General features: G+C 56.6%; 1 protein-coding gene across 1 annotated transcript in view; it reads left to right on the top strand.

Annotated features, from left to right (window-relative positions):
* The first annotated feature begins 6,915 nt into the window (after positions 1–6,915).
* The window catches only part of PEPD (peptidase D), a 113,258-nt gene continuing 99,739 nt past the window's right edge, over positions 6,916–20,434 (top strand). The window contains exons 1-3 of the mRNA XM_047794024.1: positions 6,916–7,019; positions 16,054–16,237; positions 18,052–18,179. Coding sequence (XP_047649980.1) covers positions 7,003–7,019; positions 16,054–16,237; positions 18,052–18,179 — 329 coding nt within the window. The 5' untranslated portion in view covers positions 6,916–7,002. The remainder of the gene's footprint in view (positions 7,020–16,053; positions 16,238–18,051; positions 18,180–20,434) is intronic.

Genomic DNA, 20,434 nt, shown 5'->3' with positions numbered 1-20,434 from the left:
ATGTGAAAAGAGCCCCCACAGTATCTGGCCCCAGCCTCCCCCCTGGGGACTTCATCCAGGGCTCTCCTCCCTCTGCCCTTTGTGACAACCTGGCATAACAAACCACCCAGCACTCAGGGGCTTGCTTGGCTGGTCTCTACTGGACTCATTCGTGGGTCTGCAATCATTTCTCAGGTTGGCTGGAGGCTGATAATCAAAGCCAGCCTTGCCTGTGTGTTTGCTGATTGGCAGGCTGTCAAACGGGCATCTTACATTCTGGCAGGCTAACTAGGGCACCTTCCCCCTGTGGCAGGGCTCCCAAGAGCGGGAAGAGGGTCAGCTCCCATGGGTGAGCCCCTTCCGAGCCCTCTGCTTTGGCGAATGTCTTCTACATCCAAAGTAAGTCACGTGGCCACTCTAGATTCAAGGGCTGGTTAAATAGACTTTACTTCCGGATGGGAGGGGCTGCAGCATTGGAGAGCCGAGGGCGTGGACACAGCAAGGAGAATTTGAGACTGATCCCGCAGTCTATTGTATGTCCCTAGCCCCTCCGACAAAACTCCTTGCAGCCCTTCTTTGCTACATGCAAATCCGTGCCTGCCAGCAGAGCCCCGCTGGCTTCACAGGCAGGGCCAAAGCCCACGGGTGCAGCCAGGGACCCCCTGTCACCCGCCTTGCCCTCTACTCATTTGTTTCCCTGAATCTCTTTAGCATCTCTGCGTTCAGCTCTACCGCCCACTCACATCAGGGAGCAGGGCTGGCTCACAGGGGCCAGGCAGCCCCAGGACCCAGCCAGTCCTCTCGAAGGGAGGAGGCCCTGACCACCTTTCTTGGGGCTAGGGACTCACCCATTTGTGCCAAATTTGCTCAGCAGATGGGCAGGGCTGAGAGTTGACCTCATGGGGCATTTACCCACCTTCACCCCTTGAGGACAAGGGTCCTGGTGCTTTCCTGCTGCTCCTACTTCTCACATGACCACTGAAATAATGACAGCAGCCATCCTGAACCAGGGCCTGTGCTGAGGGTCTCGTGGGCCACCCATCTAATCTCTTCAGCACCCCTCCCATCTGTGACCCATCACCCCGTTTATCGAGGAGGAAGCAGAGGATCAGAGAGGTTGGGCAATTTTCCCGGTGCTACCCAGTGAGTAAAATAAGAAAGTCAGGCCTGGGACCTAGGCTCCTGCATCCAGATTCCTAACCTCCATGTACAAGCGCTTGGATATTATCCTAATAAGGAAAGTGACCACGGCCACATTTGTTAAACTGTCCCCCAAAGGCCCTGGTGTGCGAGGCCTCCTCTGCCCCCTTGGAACTGCCTCTGAAGGGAAGCAAAAGCACCTTGGTGTCCCTGTCGCCAAATGGGAACAGTGCGGGGAGAAGTCAGGGGAGCCAGGCTTCTGATTTGGAAGTCCATGCACTTTTCTTTTTCCATCACACGATTTCGAATGGGCCGTTTGTGCTTGGGGATATTTATTCAGCAATGATGTGGAGGCGGCCAGGTAAGGCCTTTAGAGCCGAAGAAATGAAAATGATGCATCCTCTCATGTAAATGGAAAAGAAAAGCCACGAAACAAGAAACTCTCACTTGTGCCGCAATGAAAATTGCTGCGTTCTAGACTTTCTGATGGCAATAATCGGGGCTAGTTTGTCCAAGTTGAACTTTCCAAGGTTTTATTTGGGGGGATTGTGGACACCCCAAGATGGTGCCCACAAGACTGTGTGTCACAGGGGTTTGCGGATATCTCTCAGCCTCTTAACCCCTACCTGTATGGAGAAAGGGACTTGCGGAGATGACAGGTACCCGCCCCCATGCAGAAGACAAAGGGGAAAAGATGGCCAGAGTGTGGATACGGGGCTTGGGCTCTGCAAGTGGCTGGACTGCCCGCCAAGGGCTTTGGCTGGGGCAGTGGGGGGTGGAGGTGGAGTCCGGATGCTGTGTCAGTCCAGGGTGATGTTTAAGAGTGGAGGTAGTGGCAACTCAGGACAGCAGGATGTGGTGTGGCTTGGTTGCACACTTAGTCACCAACCTGCATCGTCCCTCTCTGTTTTCTGAGCCCACCTCTCTTTCGGATACACCTCCTGACATCCCCCACCCCACCCCTGCCACATCCTCCTCTACCTGAGGATGGACAGACTCAGGGGCTCTTGGCTGTAAAGAACTCTGCTGAGCATGGGGCTTAAAATGGGAAGAGGCGGAAGGCAGGGAGGCAACCCCAGAGCCTTGGCAGTCACACCCAAAGCTTGGCAGCCTTGGAAGTGGGGAGGGGCTGCAGGAGGGAGGGGGCTGGTGGAGGAGACAAGGCCTTGAGGAGGAAGAGTGGACAGGTCTGAGGTCAAGAGAGTGAGGAGTCATAAATGACCCCAATCTTGCAGGCGGCATGCGCAGGTTAGGTGGCTGCTGGAGACATCGTCTGTGGGTGACTTGACGAAAAGCTGAAAGTATCCTCCTCAAAATGATACCCTGGCGGAAACCCACAAGAGGGGCAGCTGTGAATGTCAGCAGCACCTCCGAGACAGTCAGTGCTCTGGAGCTGGGCAGAGGGAGAGCCCTTCCCCTGGAGAGATTTCTCTCCTGGACACAAGGCACAGAACTCAATTTCCTAGCTCTGGGACTCCAGCCTCATGCTTTTTGAATTTCGTTCATTTTATCAAGATCTTGAAATGTGGTAAGAAAGTTACCCCAATGAATAGCCCAGCACAACATGGGAAATGCAATAAAGGCGAAAGCAATAAAAGGTGGAGAGCCCAGCCGCTCGGCACTGATGCGACTCGTAAGAAATCAAAGTAATTATCACCCGCCCCACCCGGCCAGCCCACTCCGCGTGCGCAGAAGAAAACCATTTCAGAACTTTATTTCCTATATTGAATGTCGATAATTGGATGTATTTATAAGTCTCTCTGGAAGAAAACAGCTCGTGATTTCAAGAGGAGAAAACCACCTTCCAAACAGTGGAAAACAACATATTCCCCCATTTTCCCACACACACAAAGAGCTTGTTGCCTTCAATGTTTTGAAGGTGCTGTTGGACTGATTGGCCTTTCCGAAGCCACCGTTCCATTTCTCATCTTGAATTGCCTCGTAGACCCTGGCAAAGCACTCAGCGGGGACCACTTCATCTGAGGTGGTGACGGGGCTTCCTAGGGAAGCCTCCCCGCCCCAACCCCCCTCACGGCCACCCGCCTTTTTTCTGCAGGCAGACAGATACCCAGGTGGGCCGGGGGAGGCAGGAAGGGCAGGGGGGGTATGACGTAGTGTGGGGGCTCCCCTGGGGGGCGGAGGAATGGTGGTGACAGCAGTGGCCTGGTCCTGGAGGCCCCCAGGAAGGGGAGAGCTCCTGCCGCTGCTGCTGCTGAGGTTGCAAAGGCTGAGAGCTGGGATCTGCCCCAACCATGATGGAGAGGCGGCCCCTCGGGCATTGCCTTTCCATCACTCTCCTTCCTTGGGAAGCGGGGGGCTCTGACTAGCGCCCCCCGCCCCCCCCCGCCCGGCCAGCCTCCCATCTCAACCCCCGCTTCTCTTCTTTCTCTTCAGTCTCTTTGGTGCTGATTTCCCAAGCTCAGTCTTCTATTGTCTGCAGAAGCAACGGTCACAAAACCGCCCCGTGACACCCCTTGTTACCACCTCAGGCTGCTGCCCTGATGTAGTTGGCACAGAGCCCCTTGCCAGCTCTCTCCACTAAGCCTCCTGAGCTCCCCTCGCCCCCCAGACCCAGGCTCAGAGCTGCTCAGTAACTCCCCCTCATCTCACACACCCCTGTTCCCGGCCCTCCCAGATGGTGCGCTCCTTGGTTACGATGCTAGGGGCCCCTCTTCCTCCTCTGCTCCCAGACCTCCAGGGCAGGGTCTGGGCCCCATCCACTCATAGAGTGGCACCAAGGACAGCCTGGTAGCCTGGTGGCCAGGGTGGAGGTGGCATATTAAGGAGCCTTCCGGTGTCCTTAGTACACAGCAAAAGGTGGATGGGGCCCATGTCCTGGCTCTTCCAGGGACATCCCTGCAAGGCCTCAAGTCAGAGTCTGGCTGGTGGTCACCTCCGGGCCTACCATCTCCAGGAAGCCAGAGGTTGGCAGTGTCCACAGGGCTGCATGTGCAGAGTGCATAGATCAAGCAGGGCAGGCAGAGTAGGGAAACACGGCAGGACCCAGTATCACAGGGACAAAGGGAGCCATGGGAACTCCAAGGGGAAGGCTTCCCAGGGCTACGTTTCTTTTGTGGGTCTCTGGCTGGGGCAGGGCACTTGTGCAGAGTCATGATGCCCTGGCCACTGGGCTGGCTGAGCACAGACACCTGTAGGTCACGACGAGGGGAGACTGGTTTCAGCCAAGGGTCTGTGACCTCAGAGGTGACACCGTGCGAGGCCGGAGTGTGCAGGCTGGAGCTCTCTCTCACTGATTTATACACTCTCACTGCAACTCTCTAAAATCAATCTTTCCCCAATTGCCTCCTGGCTCCCAGCAGCATCCAGGGTCGGCCCTGCATGAGTAACTATGCAATCTTCTCCCCCTCCCAGGGCTGCTTTTCCTGGAGCTCCTGCCAGAGCCCCGATGAAGAGGGGTGGGGGTGGGGACAGCCCTGCCAGAGCCCCTGAAGGGGAGGGGTTAGTGGTGGCAGGCAGGCTCACTGGCAGGGCAAGCCCACTGTCCAGAGGGCCTGGGTGGGCAGGAGTCAGGGGCAGGCCCTCCAGCACTGCTCACAAACAAGGGTGCTCCACTCAGTTGGCAGGTGCCCTGCCCTTATTGTTATGGGGATGTTTAGGCAAATGACTTCTTTTTCATATTAACCAACAGAGCTGACAGTTGACTTAATTTTGACATATTTTCTGTCAAAAGAAATGGTGGAGGCGCTGTGATTAGTTCCAGGGCAGGTTTTCCTTCCACAAAAGAGCAGGAGAAGCTCATTCAGCTCAGTCTTTGTGATTTATTTATTTATTTTTAAAGGTCCCTTGTTAGAAAAACAGATGTCTTTAGCTGAAGGTGGAGAAAGTGTTTAATGGGAAGAGGGAGGGGTGCGAATTCTCAGTGTGACGGGCTGGGTAGTGGGGTGTGGGGCCGGCACCTCTGCTCTCCTCCCTGGAAACTGGCAAGAGGGCAGAGCGATCCATGGGTGGGAGGAGGGTGGGGTCCCCTCTTGCGTTAACTCTCCTTGGCCTTATCGGGGTCAAGGAGGTGGGGAGGGCTGTCTGGAGGACCCACCTTCTTCCTCACGGCTTTGGCCATTTTAACGCTGCCCTAGGCTAAAGTTGCCTGTATATTGCTTGGTTGTGAAATCCAGCAGCAGCCCATGAGGCGCAGACCCTCAGCTCCCACCCGACAGAGAAGGAAACCAGGGAAGGTGTCCGGATTCCAAGCAGCCATGCTTTGTCACCCACCCTGCTGATGTGCTGGCTTGATTCCTCCTAGTTAAGGGGTCTGCTCTGTTCCCAGCTTTGTGGGGACAAGAACAGCAGCTGCTTCTCCATCTTACAGTCCCTGGTGCCTCCCTAGCTCAGCCATGGGGCTCCACATCCTTATCCTGACAAAGAAACAAGAGGTTCCCCCCTAAACTCAAGCTCTTCAAACAGAAGCTACTTCCATGGAGTTCCCATCATAGCTCAGTGGGAACGAATCCGACTAGTATCCCTGAGGATGCAGATTCGATCCCTGGCCTCGCTCTGTTGGTTAAGGATCGGTGTTGCTGGAAGCTGCAGTGTAGGTTGCAGATGTGGCTCAGATCCCCAGTGGCTGTGGCGTAGGCTGGCAGCAGCAGCTCCGATTCGACCCCTAGCGTGGGAACTTCCATATGCTGCAAAACAAAACAAAACAAAACAAACAAAAAAACCCCACCCCCTCCCACCAAAACCTAGGAGCTACTTCTAGTTGTGAGAGAGCTGGGAGCTGGGGTAAGGGGCCCCATGGGCACGTGCTGGGCCCCACCTTCTGTTCACACACATCTTCATGGGGCCCAGGACTCAAGGAGAATCCCCCACCAGCCCTGGGTCCCCTTCCTTTGCTGAGCCAGTGTGAGTCACTACCAAGTTGCTACTTTGTGAACTTGGCCCCTGTGTAAGTTTAGGTAACTTATCTACCTCTCTGGGTCTCAGTTTCCTGGTGCTAAAATGGTATTAAGGACAGAGCCTACCTCACAGGGCTATTGTGAGGATTCAGTGAACTGACATTTGCAAAACATTGAGGCACAGTAAGTGCCGGCTGGCTGGCGTTGGAGTTGGCAGTAGTTGTTAGTATTACTATTATTCCAAGGCACGGGAAGCACAGCGAGCTCCCTGGATCATCTACTTCCCATCCCCTTTCCTGCCTCCCTCCCCAGCTCTTGCAGGACCCTGCACCCAACAAGAGTGCCCAGCAGGGCAGAGGGGGATGCCCTCTCCTAGATTCTCTCTCCTGAACCATGCCCTCAATTTCCCACTTCTCCACAGGCCTCCTCACTGGCCTCCCTGCCTCCAGGTCCAGCCCCATCCTGTAACGGAGGGAGCTTGGAAAGGTCCCACCAGTCCTAACTCCCCAGCCCTATATTCAAGGCACTGCAAGATCTGATCCTTACTTACCTCTGAGGCTGGACCTTTCACTCCCACACCACTCTCCTGAACTTCTACGTTATTCCAATTGCCCCGGCCTTTGCTCCAGCCATTTCCCTCCTTAAGCAAGAGCGGTCACCTCTGCCTGACCCTAGACTGGGTCAGAGGCTCTCTTTCGCAAGATGTTTTTCCACCCCCAGGCAGGCTGAGACCCCAAGTAGGGGGCTGAATCAAAGTATCCACTGCCTCAGGGGGTTCCTTCCTTCTTAGGAAGGGCCTCCGCCCTTCCCTTAGCCCCGCCCCTCGCCTGCAGCCCGAGGCCGGCGAGTGGATAGATTCTCCAGCCCCCTTCGGGCTCCGCCCCTCTCTGATTTCAGAGTCCCGCGCTGGAGGGGGCGGAGACCGGGGGCGGGCCCTGCCTAGGCCCCGCCCAGGACCCGCCCCTCGAAGTGGGACCCTACCGGGGCTCCGCTGACGCCGCACTTCACGTGACGCAGGAGCCGGGAAAGCATGGCGGCGGCCACTGGGTGAGTGCTGCTGCTGTCCCGGGCCCTTGCCTCACGGCGCGGAGCGGGACCTCCCGGCTGCAGAGTGGGCGAGAGCCCCGCCGCCGGGCCGTGTCCTTGTTGGCCGCGCTGTGTGGCCGCGGGCCTCGCTTCTTCGCGAGGGTTGGGCGTCCGAGCGCCGGGCAGCAGGCTGCGTGTCTGGCCGCTGACCACTCCCCTCGGGCTCTTAGCCCCTCACCCGAACTCTGCAGCCCAGGTGGGGCCTCGGGTCGAGCGTGCGTTCACGGCCCCAACCCGCAGATGGGAAGACGGCGTTGCCAGGGCACCAGGACCCGGGTGCTCTCGGGCAGAAGGGAGTGTTTGAGATGAGCTTGGAATCCCCTCCCCAGCGGGATGCTTCCCTCCTTACTTCAGGGCCCAGATGTCAGCCCCTCAGGGAATCCTTCCCTGAGAACCTAGCCCACTCTCAGCACCACCTGGTAAATTATATCATACATCCAAAAAACAAAACTTGTTTCTCGGCTTCTCTCGATTTAGAGTGTGAGGCAGGGTTTTTGTCTGGTGCACTCCTAGGCATCTTTAGCATTTGCCTTGCACACAGTAGATGCTTCATAAATTCTACGGTAAATTATACTAATCCATGCTAAATGGATCTAGTAGACGAAAGTGTGGCTAGATGGGCTCACTGAAGCATTGGAGGATGTTCCAGATGAGGGAATATCTGGGCAAAGTTTGAGCGTTCAGAGTGCTCTGGTGACGGGACAGTGGAGTGCGTCCCTGTGCAGGAGGGCGTGGCGTCTCAGCCAGCGTTTCCAGACTTTGTCTTAAGGGACTGGAACCTTTCAAGGGGTCTCATCTGCTCAGATATGCCTTTTAGACAGTTATGCCCTGGGCTATGTATGTGTTCAGGGCAAGGCCCAATTATGGGGACATCATCTGGGCCTGGAGTTGCTGGGGGCTGGGAAGGGGACTGGTAGAGAGAGGACACTGCCCCAGATGCCAGGCTGGAATTGAGATCAGAATGGGGGAACCGGTAGACTAAACACATGTCTCTTTTTGGAAGGGAGGGAGAATGGCAGCAGAAAATGGCCCCCTCGATTGGCCCCCGAGGTTGGAAGAGCTTAGAACATACAAATCAAACACTGACTAGGCACCTCCTGTTGTATTCCAGGAACAGTACTGGGTCTACCCTTAGATGTTCATGGTCCACTGGGGCAGATGTCATCTGTCTGCCTCCAGTCTTGGTATGTACCATGGAAAGTTGTGGGTTCTGAGCTCAGGGGAGAGTGCAGTTAGGCTTCATGCCCTGGATGACATTTGTGCTGGTCCTTGAGCACCCCTAGGGCAGAGAACTGTGCTTGCAAAGTCCCATGTGAATGTCAAGGAATCCAGGGTAAGATCCTTGAACTCAGCCTGTGATCCTTGATCACATCTTAAAGAGAAGAGTGAGCAGTGGGTACAGGCCAGTGCCCAGATGTGGGTGAATTACCTCTATGGGTCACCAGGTGGTCACAGGACATTTGGGTTCAGGGATCCCTGCTGGCTTTGAGATCTGGTGCTCTCCTGAGGGTACAAGGGAGCCAGGCTGGTGATTGGATGGGTTGAGCATGGAGCTGGTTGGCTGGAAGGAGGGCCTGCTGAGTCTCTGGGCCACGGGGCAGTGAAACTCGGTGACAGGGGTCTTGGAGAGGTGTGTAAATTGAAGGGAGACCTGACAGATGCGCGTAGTTTGCAGAACTTAACAGGGTCTCTTTGGCAAAGGCCATCCTGGGTTGGTATGGATCGCCCTGCTGGACATTTTGAGCCCAGCAATTCCCATAGGTGGAAGAGGCTTTGAATATGTTCCAGCAAAGCCTGGTGCCCAGCTGCACACACAGGACAGGTGAGAGCGTCAGGCATAATGAGACACCGTCCCATCAGATCACAGCCACAGGCTCCCTGGGAGTTGGATCTGGTTGCCTGTAGAGTCCTTCTAGATCCTAGGCTGGGGGAAGCCGCGAGAGGCCAGGGAGACTGATTGTGTTCCATGTGACTTGGGGAAGAGTGGAAGCCCTAAGCTAGCATTTCAAGTTCAGCGAGAAACTTGAGATGCTCTTCTAAGGAGTGTTTCAGGGTTGATCCTGCTCTGTCCTGCTAGCCTGGGCAGGGACTTCGAGTTGGAAACAGAGGGTCGCACAGGCAGCCCCCAGAGGGTCTTCTGTGAGTTCATACCCTCCTGTACCCCCTCTCCCCCATCCCATGGTACTTGGTGAGGGGGGCCCTGCCTTCTTCTTGGGTTATGCCTTGAGCTTTCCATAGACAGAGTTGAGACTTCTCTGCTACAGCCAGACCTGCTGCATCTGCTTCCACGTGGCTTTTTCCGTTCTCCTCCTTTCTTTGCTCACTCACCTGCTGGCCCTGGAGTGCCCTCATTCTCTGACATGTTGTTCGCGTATCTGCAGGCCTGGCTCGGATGGTTCCTTCTCCTAAGAAGCCTTTCCTGGCCCCCTTCCCTCCTGACCTCCAGCCAAGGCTTCCGGTTCAGAACTCCAGAGAATCCCAGTTTTTCCCACTGGCAGGCTGCCCGTCATGATTGGAGGAGGAGTTGCCCCCCTTCCTGCCTCTGCCAGCATCCTTGGAGTGCAGGGACCGGTTCAGTTTGTCTCTCCAGGGCCACCTTGTGATTGGTGCTAGGCTACAGTGCCAAAAAGAATAAAAGGATTTAGTCCTCCACCTAAATTAGTCCACCTTTCCTGGCTTTCCAGGGGACTCTCAGTGATTGCAGAAAGGAGTTGTGGGTGGGAGTGGGAACACAACTCTCAATAGGATGAAGAAATATCTTTAATTCTTTTTTTTTTTGGTCTCTTTGCCATTTCTTGGGCCACTCCCGTGGCATATGGATGTTCCCAGGCTAGGGGTCGAATTGGAGCTCTAGCCGCCAGCCTACACCAGAGCCACAGCAACACGGGATCCGAGCCGCGTCTGCAACCTACACCACAGCTCACGGCAATGCCAGATCCTTAACCCACTGAGCAAGGCCAGGGATCGAACCCCAACCTCATAGTTCCTAGTCGGATTCATTAGCCACTGAGCCAGGACGGTAACTTCGAAATATCTTTAATTCTTTGAGTGACTCTCAGGGAACTGCTGCCCAGAGGGCCTTTGACTAGTGTGAAGCAGCAGGTGAGCTGCCCTTGGTGTGTACCTGTAGGGGTCATAGGTCATGCTGGAGTCAGCATTTCTGGAGAGCAAGTGTTTGGAGGATTCAGGTTATGGATCAAAGCCCATCCCCACCCTAAGATGAACTTTGTACTTGGAGCAGAGGCATCAGGCTGACCGTGGGGGCTGGGGAGGGGTGGGTCTGTGGGAGGCAGGCTGGCCACTGAGGGCCCCTTTGCCCTCCCAGGCCCTTCCCCAGGCCTGGTGTGACTCCACACAGGTCCCTGTGTGCACTTAGCCCCCTGACCCTCATCAGGAGAAAGGCAGGGTGACAGCAGCCACAAGGCCCCTCCAACCAGGGTGAGTGGGCTGGCCTCGCTGACAGTCAGCTAGAGGGCTCAGTGCCTGGCCTGAGCTGGAGGCTGAGGGTGAGGGAGCAGGCTGGTCCCTGGGCTGATCTCTCTTGCTGGGAACTTAGCAGTATGGTCCAATCCAGAAGGGGTGACACATTCTGATGCAGGGATCTTGTCCCTTGTCTGTGCTGTGGGCCCCTTGGGCATCAGTGAGGCCTTTGCATCCTTCTTAGCATGATGTTTTAAAATATATGAAATAGGGAGTTCTTGCTGTGGCACAGCAGGTTAAGAATCTGACTACAGTGGCTTGAGTTGCTGTGCAGGTGTGGGTTCAAACCCAGCCCAGTGCAGTGGGTTAAAGGATCTGGCATTGCTGCAGCTGTGGTCCCAGTTGGGGCTCGGATTCAGTCCCTGGCCTGGGAATTTTCCATATGCCATGAGTGCGGCCATTAAAAAAAATATATATGTGTGTGAAATAAAATACAGAGGATTACAAGGGAAGCCAATTATGTCGAAATTCAGTTATCAAGATGTTAAGGACCAGCATCTGCACACTATTGTATGTGGAATGGATGGTCAACAAGACCCACTGTATAGCACAGGGAACTCTAGTCAGAAATAACCTGCTTATATGATAACCTATATGGGAAAAGAATCTGAAAAAGGATAGGGGTATATGTATAACTGAATCACTTTGTCGTACAGCAGAAATTAACACAACGTTGACAATCAACTATACTTCAGTAAAATTTTTAAAAATTAAAGAAATTTGTGGTTAGTAATATACGCTTCTTGATTGACACATTTAGTAAAGACAGCAGGTCTAATAACCACCTTCATTTTGAAGTAGTGGGAGCAAAAGTCATATTTTGAGATACTGTGACATCAGTAATGTGACATGAAGAGTTCCCATCATGGTGCAGCGGAAACGAATCCAACTAGGAACCATGAAGTTGTGGGTTCGATCCCTGGCCTCGCTCAGTGGGTTAAGGACCTGGCGTTGCCGTGAGCTGTGGTGTAGGTCACAGATGTGACTCGGATCTGATGTTGCTGTGGCTGTGGCGTAGGCTGGCAACTGGAGCTCCAATTGAACCCCTAGCCTGGAAACCTCCATGTGCTGCAGGTGCAGCCCTTTAAAAAAAAAAAAAAAAAAAGAGTTCCCGTCGTGGCGCAGTGGTTAACGAATTCAACTAGGAACCATGAGGTTGCGGGTTCGGTCCCTGGCTTTGCTCAGTGGGTTAAGGATCCGGCGTTGCCGTGAGCTGTGGTGTAGATTGCAGACGCGGCTCAGATCCTGCGTTGCGGTGGCTCTGGCCTAGGCTGGCAACTACCGCTCCGATTCGACCCCTAGCCTGGGAACCTCCATATGCCGCAGGAGTGGCCCAAGAAAAGGCAAAGAGACAAAAAAAAAAGTGACATTAAAATACTTCTGATTTCTCTTGGTGATTGTTTCACGTATTGCTTGCTGGTACTGTTGTGGTTAGTTGCTTACATTAATAATTGAAGGAAATGTTAATTTGAATGTGATTAGGAAAATAAAAATATAATTTTTTTTTTCCCATCCAAGTAGATGGAGTCCCTAAATTCCAAGGGCCTTGGGTGAGAACACTACATGTGGCCACTGAGGACAAAGGAAGTGGTGGCTCAGCTTGTTCTGTGGGTCTCTTTGATACCCTGGAGCCTTTGCCCCCCAGCCCTGCTCTCTTCCCTGGGAGTTGCATGTGCCCTTGGCTGCCTGCAGTAAAGTGCGCCTTATTTACACTTGGACACGGGATGACCTGGCGTTTGCTGTTCCAATTCTAGGTGCCAGTTAACAGAGGCTCCAGCAGAAATCAGTTGGGGATGTTTTATTAGTGCTGCTTTTGCTGAACTTGCAGGGAAAAGCCACCTGCGATGGCTCTGGGCCCAACATTCTCTCTGAGGGGTTGGTTTATGTCACAAAGAATCAAAGGGCATGTCTCTATAAGCCTTGATTCTGGGGTGCCCTGCAGTAATGAATGACTGCAGCCATCGGCCTGCCTGGGGGCTCCCTGTGCTCTGTTCTGGCGGAGCCCTGTGGAGGATTAGCTAGTATTGTAGATTTTCTTTGCAATAGCAGCTGAGGATCACAGGGAGGGTACCTTATCAAGTCGCCTGTGTTGACCTGTGCTGCTTGGCCCTTGGGCCAGAAGGTTCCTGTCTAGGTGCCCTGAGGAATTTAGGTCTCTCAGAAGTTCTGGATAAGATGAAATCGGCTTCTGGGTGGGGACGTGGTGTGGTCCAGGAGGAACGAGTGGTACCCGGTGTGTTTAAGGAGGAAGCTGAGGCTTGGGGGTGGGGGAGGGGGAGTGAGGTGGGCGCGGCTCTGCAGGCGGAGGGCTGAGGTGAGTCATTTTCAGGCAGTTGTGCTGTTGAGTCTGCATCTCTGGCCCAGGCCATCTGCAGCAGTGCCTTGGTGGCATTCCCTCTGTGTCTTTGGGAGTCTGTAGAGACAAGGTTCTTCCTGGTGTCCACACCCGTGGGCTTTGCTGCGTAAGGGGAAAAAATGCGGGGCGTGGGGGACTCTGGACAGAGGTGCTGGTGGCTGCACTTTCAGTTCCTGCAGCACGGCCAGCTGGGTTGCAGTCCTGTTTCTAAGCTGTCACTGTTGCCCTTTCATCCTTATGGCTGAGCGTAGCAGGAAAGCCGCCTGCTTAGAGGAACCCTGGCCACTTGTGTCCCCCCCCACCCCACCCCCGACCCCACCAGGGAGTGAGTGAGGGCACGTGCTGGGGAGGGGCCCCAGAGGGAGGCTCTAGTCCTGTGATCATATGTGGGGTGGGCCAGGCCAGCCCAAGCGTTCAGCTTCCTGTCCCACTGGGCTGATGTAGCAACTTCTGATCAGCACAGCTGTGTGGGTGGCCCCAGGCTGTGACAGCTGTGCACTCAGCCAATATTTATTGAGCCCTTGCTGTGTGCCAAGCACAGTCCTGGGCCGGGGGCAGTGGTGACCAGAGCAGACCCAGATCTCCGTCTTCATGGGGTTTGCATTCTGGAGGGAGGAGTCGGACCTCACCAGTGAGCACCAGTCAGCATATATGTTGGAAGGCAAATGTGTCCATTCAGTAGAGACCTACCAGGCGGAGCCTCACTCCAAGGGCCGACTGAATGTGGGTCTGTTCGCAGATCTTTGGGCAGGTTAAGCATACCTGGGAGGAAGAGGAGACAAGCTCATCAGGAGCCAGTGAGGCCCCTGTGTGGGAAGGGCTGCCTGGCCCCTGCTGTGGCCTTGGTGGCCATTGTAGTTCCGGGTTCCCCCAGGGAGGGAGCTGGGGAGTGGATTCTCTGTCCAGCCCCTCCCCACACCCCACTGAGGATGTGGGTTCATTCCCTGGCATCCCTCAGTGGGTTAAGGATCTGGTGTTGCCATGAACCGTGGTGTAGGTTATAGACTTGGCTCAGATCCCACATTGCTGTGGTTGTGGTGTAGGCCAGCAGCTGTAGCTCTGATTTGACCCCTAGTCTGGGAACCTCCTTATGCTGCGGGTGCGGCCCTAAAAAAAAGCAAAAGAAAAAAAAAAAAAAGGAAGCCAGGGAAAACCATCCTGAGAAAAGCATTGGAGCCAAGATGAGCAGGACGTGTCACCTGCCTCTGAGGGTCCCTTGGCCAGCTGAGTGCCCTGAGGGGAGGGTCCATCTGCCCAGCTCTCACTGCTGTCCCAGGTAGAGGCCCCTCCCTCACACCGGCTCTGGGCTGTCCTTGACCTCGACCTCTACGCCCTCTGCCCAGACAGTCTGTAGGGCCTCCCTCTGCACATACCACACACCCCTGCCCAGCTCCTCCACTCTGGCTCCGGCCTTGCTAGGGGACTGGCCCGGGCCCTGGGACTGCACTTCTTCCATTTCATCCTTGATGCCGCACTGTTTTAGGTTCTGGGAAGGAGACAAGGTCCCTGCCCTCACAGAGTGGGCATTTTACCTGGAGAGACAACGAGCAAGTACACGAATACGGTCAGGCAGTGAGGCGTGCTCTGGAGAGAGGTGAAGAGTGTAGGGGGAGGTTTGGATGGTGTTGTTGGGAAAGCCTCCAGGGAAGAGGGGGCATTTCTGCAGAGGCCTGGTTCCCACGGGCTCTCTCCCGGGGGGCAGCAGCAGCAACGGCCCCCAGTGGTGTGATTTTGGAGTTTAGGGAAGAGCGAGACGCCTGTGGGCTCCCTCTGCACCTTGCGGCTGGAAATGAGCCTCCACTGTGTTCTAGGTGCACTGGGAAGCGGAGAGGGGTCGAGCAGGGGAGCACCTACTGGGACGTGCCCTTTTTAAGGTTCCCTCCACGGGGGTGCAGACCTGGCTGTGGGGGAAGCTGGGATTGGAGCAGCAGAGAGTTCCTTGCACTTGTCCGGGTGGGAGATGGAGGTGAGACGGAGGATGGAGGGGGGCCTGGAGGGGCTGGTGCTAGCTAGGCAGGGTTTCAGCAGAGACTGTGGCCTCCAGTGTCCCTGGCATCCAGGCCCCCTGAGGACTGGGCACCCACCTGCAGACTCAGGAGTGTGGGGTCACTGTATCCCCTACAGCGTAGGGAGGGGGTGGGCTGGGATCTGGTGGGGAGGGGTAGAATGAGGAGACCATGGGTGGCCAACACATGGGGACAGGCTTGGGTGACTTTTCAGAGGGTGTTGACGGCAAAGGGAGAGAGGAATTGACTGCTGGAGGGCACAGTGGTCAAGGGCAGTGCTTTTATTTATTTTTAGGATGGGTGAGGTTCCTGGGTGCCGGAATGCTGAGAATGATCCTGAGAGCGGAGGATCGATGGGGGAGCAACCCAGGAAGATGCGAGGGGGTGGGGCAGGCACCATCCCATCTGGGGGGAGGGAAGCTTCCAGTAGAAGCAGTGGCGTGAGGGGTCCTGAGGCAGGTGGGGTTTGGGGAGTGGGTGCTGGGAGGAGAGGCAGTATTTTCTCAGGGAAAAGGGAAGCCGGGGTGGCGGTGGGGAGAGACACCCACCTGCCCTGCAGGCCTGGCCCTGCCCGGCTGTGAGGTCTCAGCAGCTCACCCCTCGCTGGTGCTCGCCTCGGGGTCAGCACCCCAAGGGCTGCCACTCCCGGGGCCTGGACTCCCCCTCGCCCTGGGTTCCCCCTCCAGCCCGTGGTGCATACTAGCCTGGCTTGCTGAGTGCCCTGGGGTGTGTGTGGGGAGAGGGGAGGGATAGGTAGGTGTCCTGGCTCAGGTGAGGCTGCCAGGTCTATGATGTGCAAAGATGGCATCCTACAGGCATGTGGGCAGGGCTGCATTGTCCCCTGGGCCAGATGTCACGTGGATGGGAAGCTCCTTGAGGGCGGGAGCCGGGGAAGGTGTGCGTCTCCAAACCATTGCAGGCTCTCCCTCTGTGGGGCCACCTGCCCACATCACCACTTGTGATCCAGGGCTCAGGGACAGGAGGGGAGGGCATGGTTGACAAGGCTCTGTGGTTCTTGGGCGGCCCAGTGAGGGACAGTTTCTGGGTCACAAGCAGATGGAGGCCAGCCTGCTGTGTGCTGAGAGGGGTCCTGTGGTATGAAGGGGTCCGGTGATACTAACGGAAGCCTGCCTGGCTGTGTGTGTCTTTGCAGACCCTCGTTTTGGCTGGGCAATGAAACCCTGAAGGTGCCGCTGGCGCTGTTTGTCCTGAACAGGCGGCGCCTGTGTGAGCGGCTGCGGAAGAACCCCGTGGTGCAGGCCGGCTCTGTGGTGGTGCTGCAGGGCGGGGAGGAGACGCAGCGCTACTGCACTGACACTGGGGTCCTTTTCCGCCAGGTGAGCCCACCAGCAGCTTCCAGCATCTCTGAGTACGCACTGGGCTTCCTGTCAGCTGTCTGCCCTCCTCCGGCACCGAACTTGGTGGCCCTGGGCAGCTCTGCCCCCTGGGAGACCCTGAAGAAGCTCTCTGAAGGCAGGCCAAGGCTTGGGTCCCCAGGGAGGCCACAGTCCAGGGGATAGGGTGGGGTTGGGTGGGGCAGGCAGAGCCTTCTCAGCAGTGGCTGGGGCAGAGCTGTCACCAGCCAACCTCAGCTCTCTCAGGTCGGAGTACAGAGAGGTGATGGTCCAGGGGAGCAAGCAGGGATCTCTCAGGCCAAAGTACAGAGAGATGATAGTCCAGGGGAGCAAGCAGGAAAGGCTTCCTGGAGGAGGCATGTGAGCAAGGTCTGAGCAGGAGTCGGGGGCCTGGGCATTGGTCCCACTTTGGCTAGTGCTGACCCCGTGACCCTCTCTGGGTTTCGTGTCCTCCCCTGGGGAGTGATCCAGGGGCCCCTCGAGGTTCTGGAACCCTGTGGGGCAGCAGGTGGCCCAGCTGCAGGGAGCCACCCTGGATGTGGTTGCCTTGGCTGAGAATTGCTGGCACACTCAGTTTCTGGGAATGGGAACAAGGACAGTCACCAGGGGGCTCTCCCAGAAAGCCAGGGTGGCTCCGAGCTGGCCGCACTCATTGATCCTAGCATGGCAGCCACTTTATAGAAGAGGTGAACAGGCTCCGAGGGGAAATGACTTGCCGGAGGGTGAATTAGAACCCCATCTCCAGATGCCAAGTCTAATGCCCTCTTGTCCCTGCCACGCCCAGAACAAGGGGTCTGACACACTGGAACTCCCTGGGTGTAGGCAGAGCCCAGAGGACGTGGCCATCCAGCATCCAGGTCCGGGAAGAGGCAGGGGAGCAGGAGGGGAGCTGAACGTGGAGAGCGGATGGCAAGGTGTGGCCTTCCCAGCTGGACAGTGCCACCCCCTGCAGGGCACGGGCTGGCCGAGCTCCACTGCTGGGAGCCATAGTGTGGTATTTTCTCGGCGAGGGGCCTCCTCCTACCCGAGGGCTTCCCCCTGCCGCATCGTTCCTGCAGCTGCAAGCCTGCCGTCCCCTGGTCACTGGAGACGTGGCGGTCTGCATAAGTGCTCTCTGACTGGTCTCCATCTCGAGGCTCGAGGCTTCCATATTCTGCGGTTTAAGAAGCGATCTAAATTCAGCCGTTGGCTCCCTTACTGATGTTATGCGAGATTAATTTTAGAAAAGAGCCTCCTCCACTTCATACCTTTATAACGTTATTTTAGCCCCGTGTTTAATGCTAAACACTGAAGTCATCCGCTGCCCCGGGGGTGGGAGAAGGAAGGAAGCCGGCCTAAATGGAGGAATCCGTTTCTGAGCAGACATCCGGCCTGGGCGTCTAAGTCAAGGTGGCATCTTGCGGGCCTGCAGAGAGGTGAGGGTGGCAGGGGGGCCTGGGCAGGGCCACGCCGGACCCATGGTGCTCGCGGGCACCTGTGTCCTAGCCTGGCCTGGCAGGGGCCTGAGGGCTGGCGAGGTGGGCCTGAAACCTGCATCATCAAAGGAGGCTCAAAGCAGGGTCAGAGCAGCCAGCCAGGCTGCCCCCTCCCCAATCCTGGAAAGAGGAGACGGCAGCCCACAGCTGGCGTTGGGGGCAGGGTGCCGGGGCGGAGGGTGGTGTGGGGCTCAGTGGGCCCCAGCTGATTCTCTGGGGTGCAGGAAGGAAGGCTTTCGGTCGAGGGCCCCACCTTACTCCTTGCACCTCATGTTTCTATCCTGCTGACTGGGTGTACTATGTCCCCTGTTTCTGCCACAGGAGTCCTTCTTTCACTGGGCGTTTGGTGTCACCGAGCCAGGCTGCTACGGCGTGATTGACATAGACTCTGGGACATCCACTCTGTTCGTGCCCAGGCTTCCTCCCAGCCATGCCACCTGGATGGGAAAGTAAGGAGCCGTTCGGGGTGTGTGACCTGTCTGCTGACTGCTTGACTGGCTGGGGATGGGGGTGGGTACAGGGCCCAGCCTGGGGGTGGCAAAGGGGGAAGAGTAGCAAGAGGGCCCTGCCTATTAACAGCCTGGCCTGCTCTGGGCCAGAGACCTGTGCCCTTGATTGAGAAGGGGTGTCAGGGCTGGAGCCACAGACTGGGGTCCTATTTGTTCGGAATCTTGAAATTCTGCATTCCCAGCTTTGTCCAGAGATGCCTGAGGCTTGGACCCCAGTGGACCGTCACCTCCTGCATGGCGTCCGTGAGAGTGTGGTGGGGGCTGACTTGGATCAGGGAGGGCAGCCTGGGGCCCTTCTTTGAGGCCCATCACTGATGTTTGGGGTGTTATCGGATGCCTCCTGTGTGCCTGCTTTAGGGCTAAGCTACGCAGGGCCTGCCTCACTCGGCTTAAGGGAGACTGGGTCGTGCTCTAAGATTGTGCTCTAGGGTTGGGCTGTGTGCGAAGTGTGGGGCCAGAGGCCTGGGTGAAGCTGGAGGCTGCCTCCCCCATCATCTGTGATGCCTGCTGGCTTTATGGCCCTTGGCTGCGTCCACCTGTCCCCGGGGCCATCCTGCCTGCTCAGAGGCACTGAGGTGGAACTGTATTTAATTAGGGATGCTTGAGGTGACCAGAGGATCCTGCTAAATGCCCACCACCTTCCAGCATGTCATTTCTGCCAGGGGAGTGCTTATTCTGGGCTAATGTATAAATTGCAGTCTTTGCTGTCTTCCGTCCCCAAATACTCATTACCAGATAGGCTGGCAGGTCTGCGGTGGTTTGAATGACAAGGCACCTGGCTGCTGTAGGGACGTGGCTCTGTGCAGAGAGCCAGGGCAGGGCCCCCCAAACCTCCTCCTTTGTGTGCTGCCCGGCCCCACTGGCCCTTCAGTACAAACACCACAGCCTCCATGGTTGACCTGCTATGTACCTCTCCTGCCATCTCGGGGTAAGGGTTTCAGCTTTCAGTGGTTCTGCTCTAAGTCCACTTGGCAGGATCCCTGGCCCTGGGCCTTCAGCTTTGCTTTTTAAGCATAATCAGCAGCAGAAGAGAAGTGGGCTATGCTTCCCTTGGCAGGGTGTTTTCCTGGCGTGGCCTTGGGGAGGGATGGTGGGAAGTGGACCTGCCCCATCCAGCTGGCCTTTGGGGTTGATGGCTGGGTGGCCACATAGGTTATGGCCCTCCTGGAGGCCCCTGGGGCAGATGGCATAAATGTTCACCCCCAGCAGAGCGAGCAGGTGTCTAGGGACCCCCATGCTGGCTGAGGGTTGGCGCTGGAAAGTTGTACCGCCTTCTTCCCAGAGGGTGCGGCATTGGAGTGGCTGCAGGGGGTGGGGTGGGAGGAGGAGAGCTCCGTAGGCTGGATGCTACCCAGGCCTGGGGTGGGGTGGGCTGCATAGGGGGCTGGCAAGGGAGGTGTCTCCTCTGTCCTCTGGACCGCCCTGCGCATTTGGCTGCAGTGTGTCTGCTCCTGCAGAGTAGCCGGCCTCGGGTTTGGCCTGGGGTGGGCCCTCAGTGTCCATTTTGGTCCCTGCAGCTACATGAGCAGATCAGGAGATGTGCGTGCTCCTGGGAAGGCGGCTCCTGCCTCACCCAGCTCTTGTGTCCTCATCCTGTCGGGACCTTTTCCATCGAGCTTTATTTCTGTCTGAGTCCTATGATGAGTTTTAAAGAGGAAATGGGCTCAGTGTGGTGGCGTGGCCTGTGCAGTGTGGAAGCTTGCCTGAAGGCTCAGTGGGCCTCTTTGGGGAGCGGGTCTGGCCACCGTCTGGGCCTCTGATGCCCGATGTGTGGACCAGCAAAGATGCTCTGCATGAGGCTGTCGTCACGGCGATGGTCACTGGGGACAGTTATATTTGTGACACTGAACTGAGGCAGGGTGCTGGGGACAGGCAGCTTGTAACGTCCATAATGTTTGTGGCCATTCCCTGTGGAGAGCTAGAATCTTCCTTCCTGCTTGACGCGGTCAGGACCTGGGTGCCTGTCTCCCTAAGTGAATGTGGCCAGGTCCCTGTGTGACTCCTGAGGCTAGACTGTAAAGTGCGCTGTGGTCTCCATTTGGTTTGGTCCTCACTCCTGGGACGCTCGCCCTCCACCCAGCCGCCACGCGGCCAGGGCCCAGACTCCAGTACCATCCACTGAGCTGATGACTCCAGGACCCAGCCCTCTCAGGGATCAGGACAGAGCCGGACCTTTGGTCCACGAATGTGGTAAA

Source organism: Phacochoerus africanus, chromosome 8, assembly GCF_016906955.1.
Source record: "Phacochoerus africanus isolate WHEZ1 chromosome 8, ROS_Pafr_v1, whole genome shotgun sequence".
Lineage (NCBI taxonomy): Eukaryota > Metazoa > Chordata > Mammalia > Artiodactyla > Suidae > Phacochoerus > Phacochoerus africanus.
The sequence above is the reverse complement of the archived record's forward strand: the minus strand, read 5'-3'. Positions and strand labels throughout refer to the sequence as shown.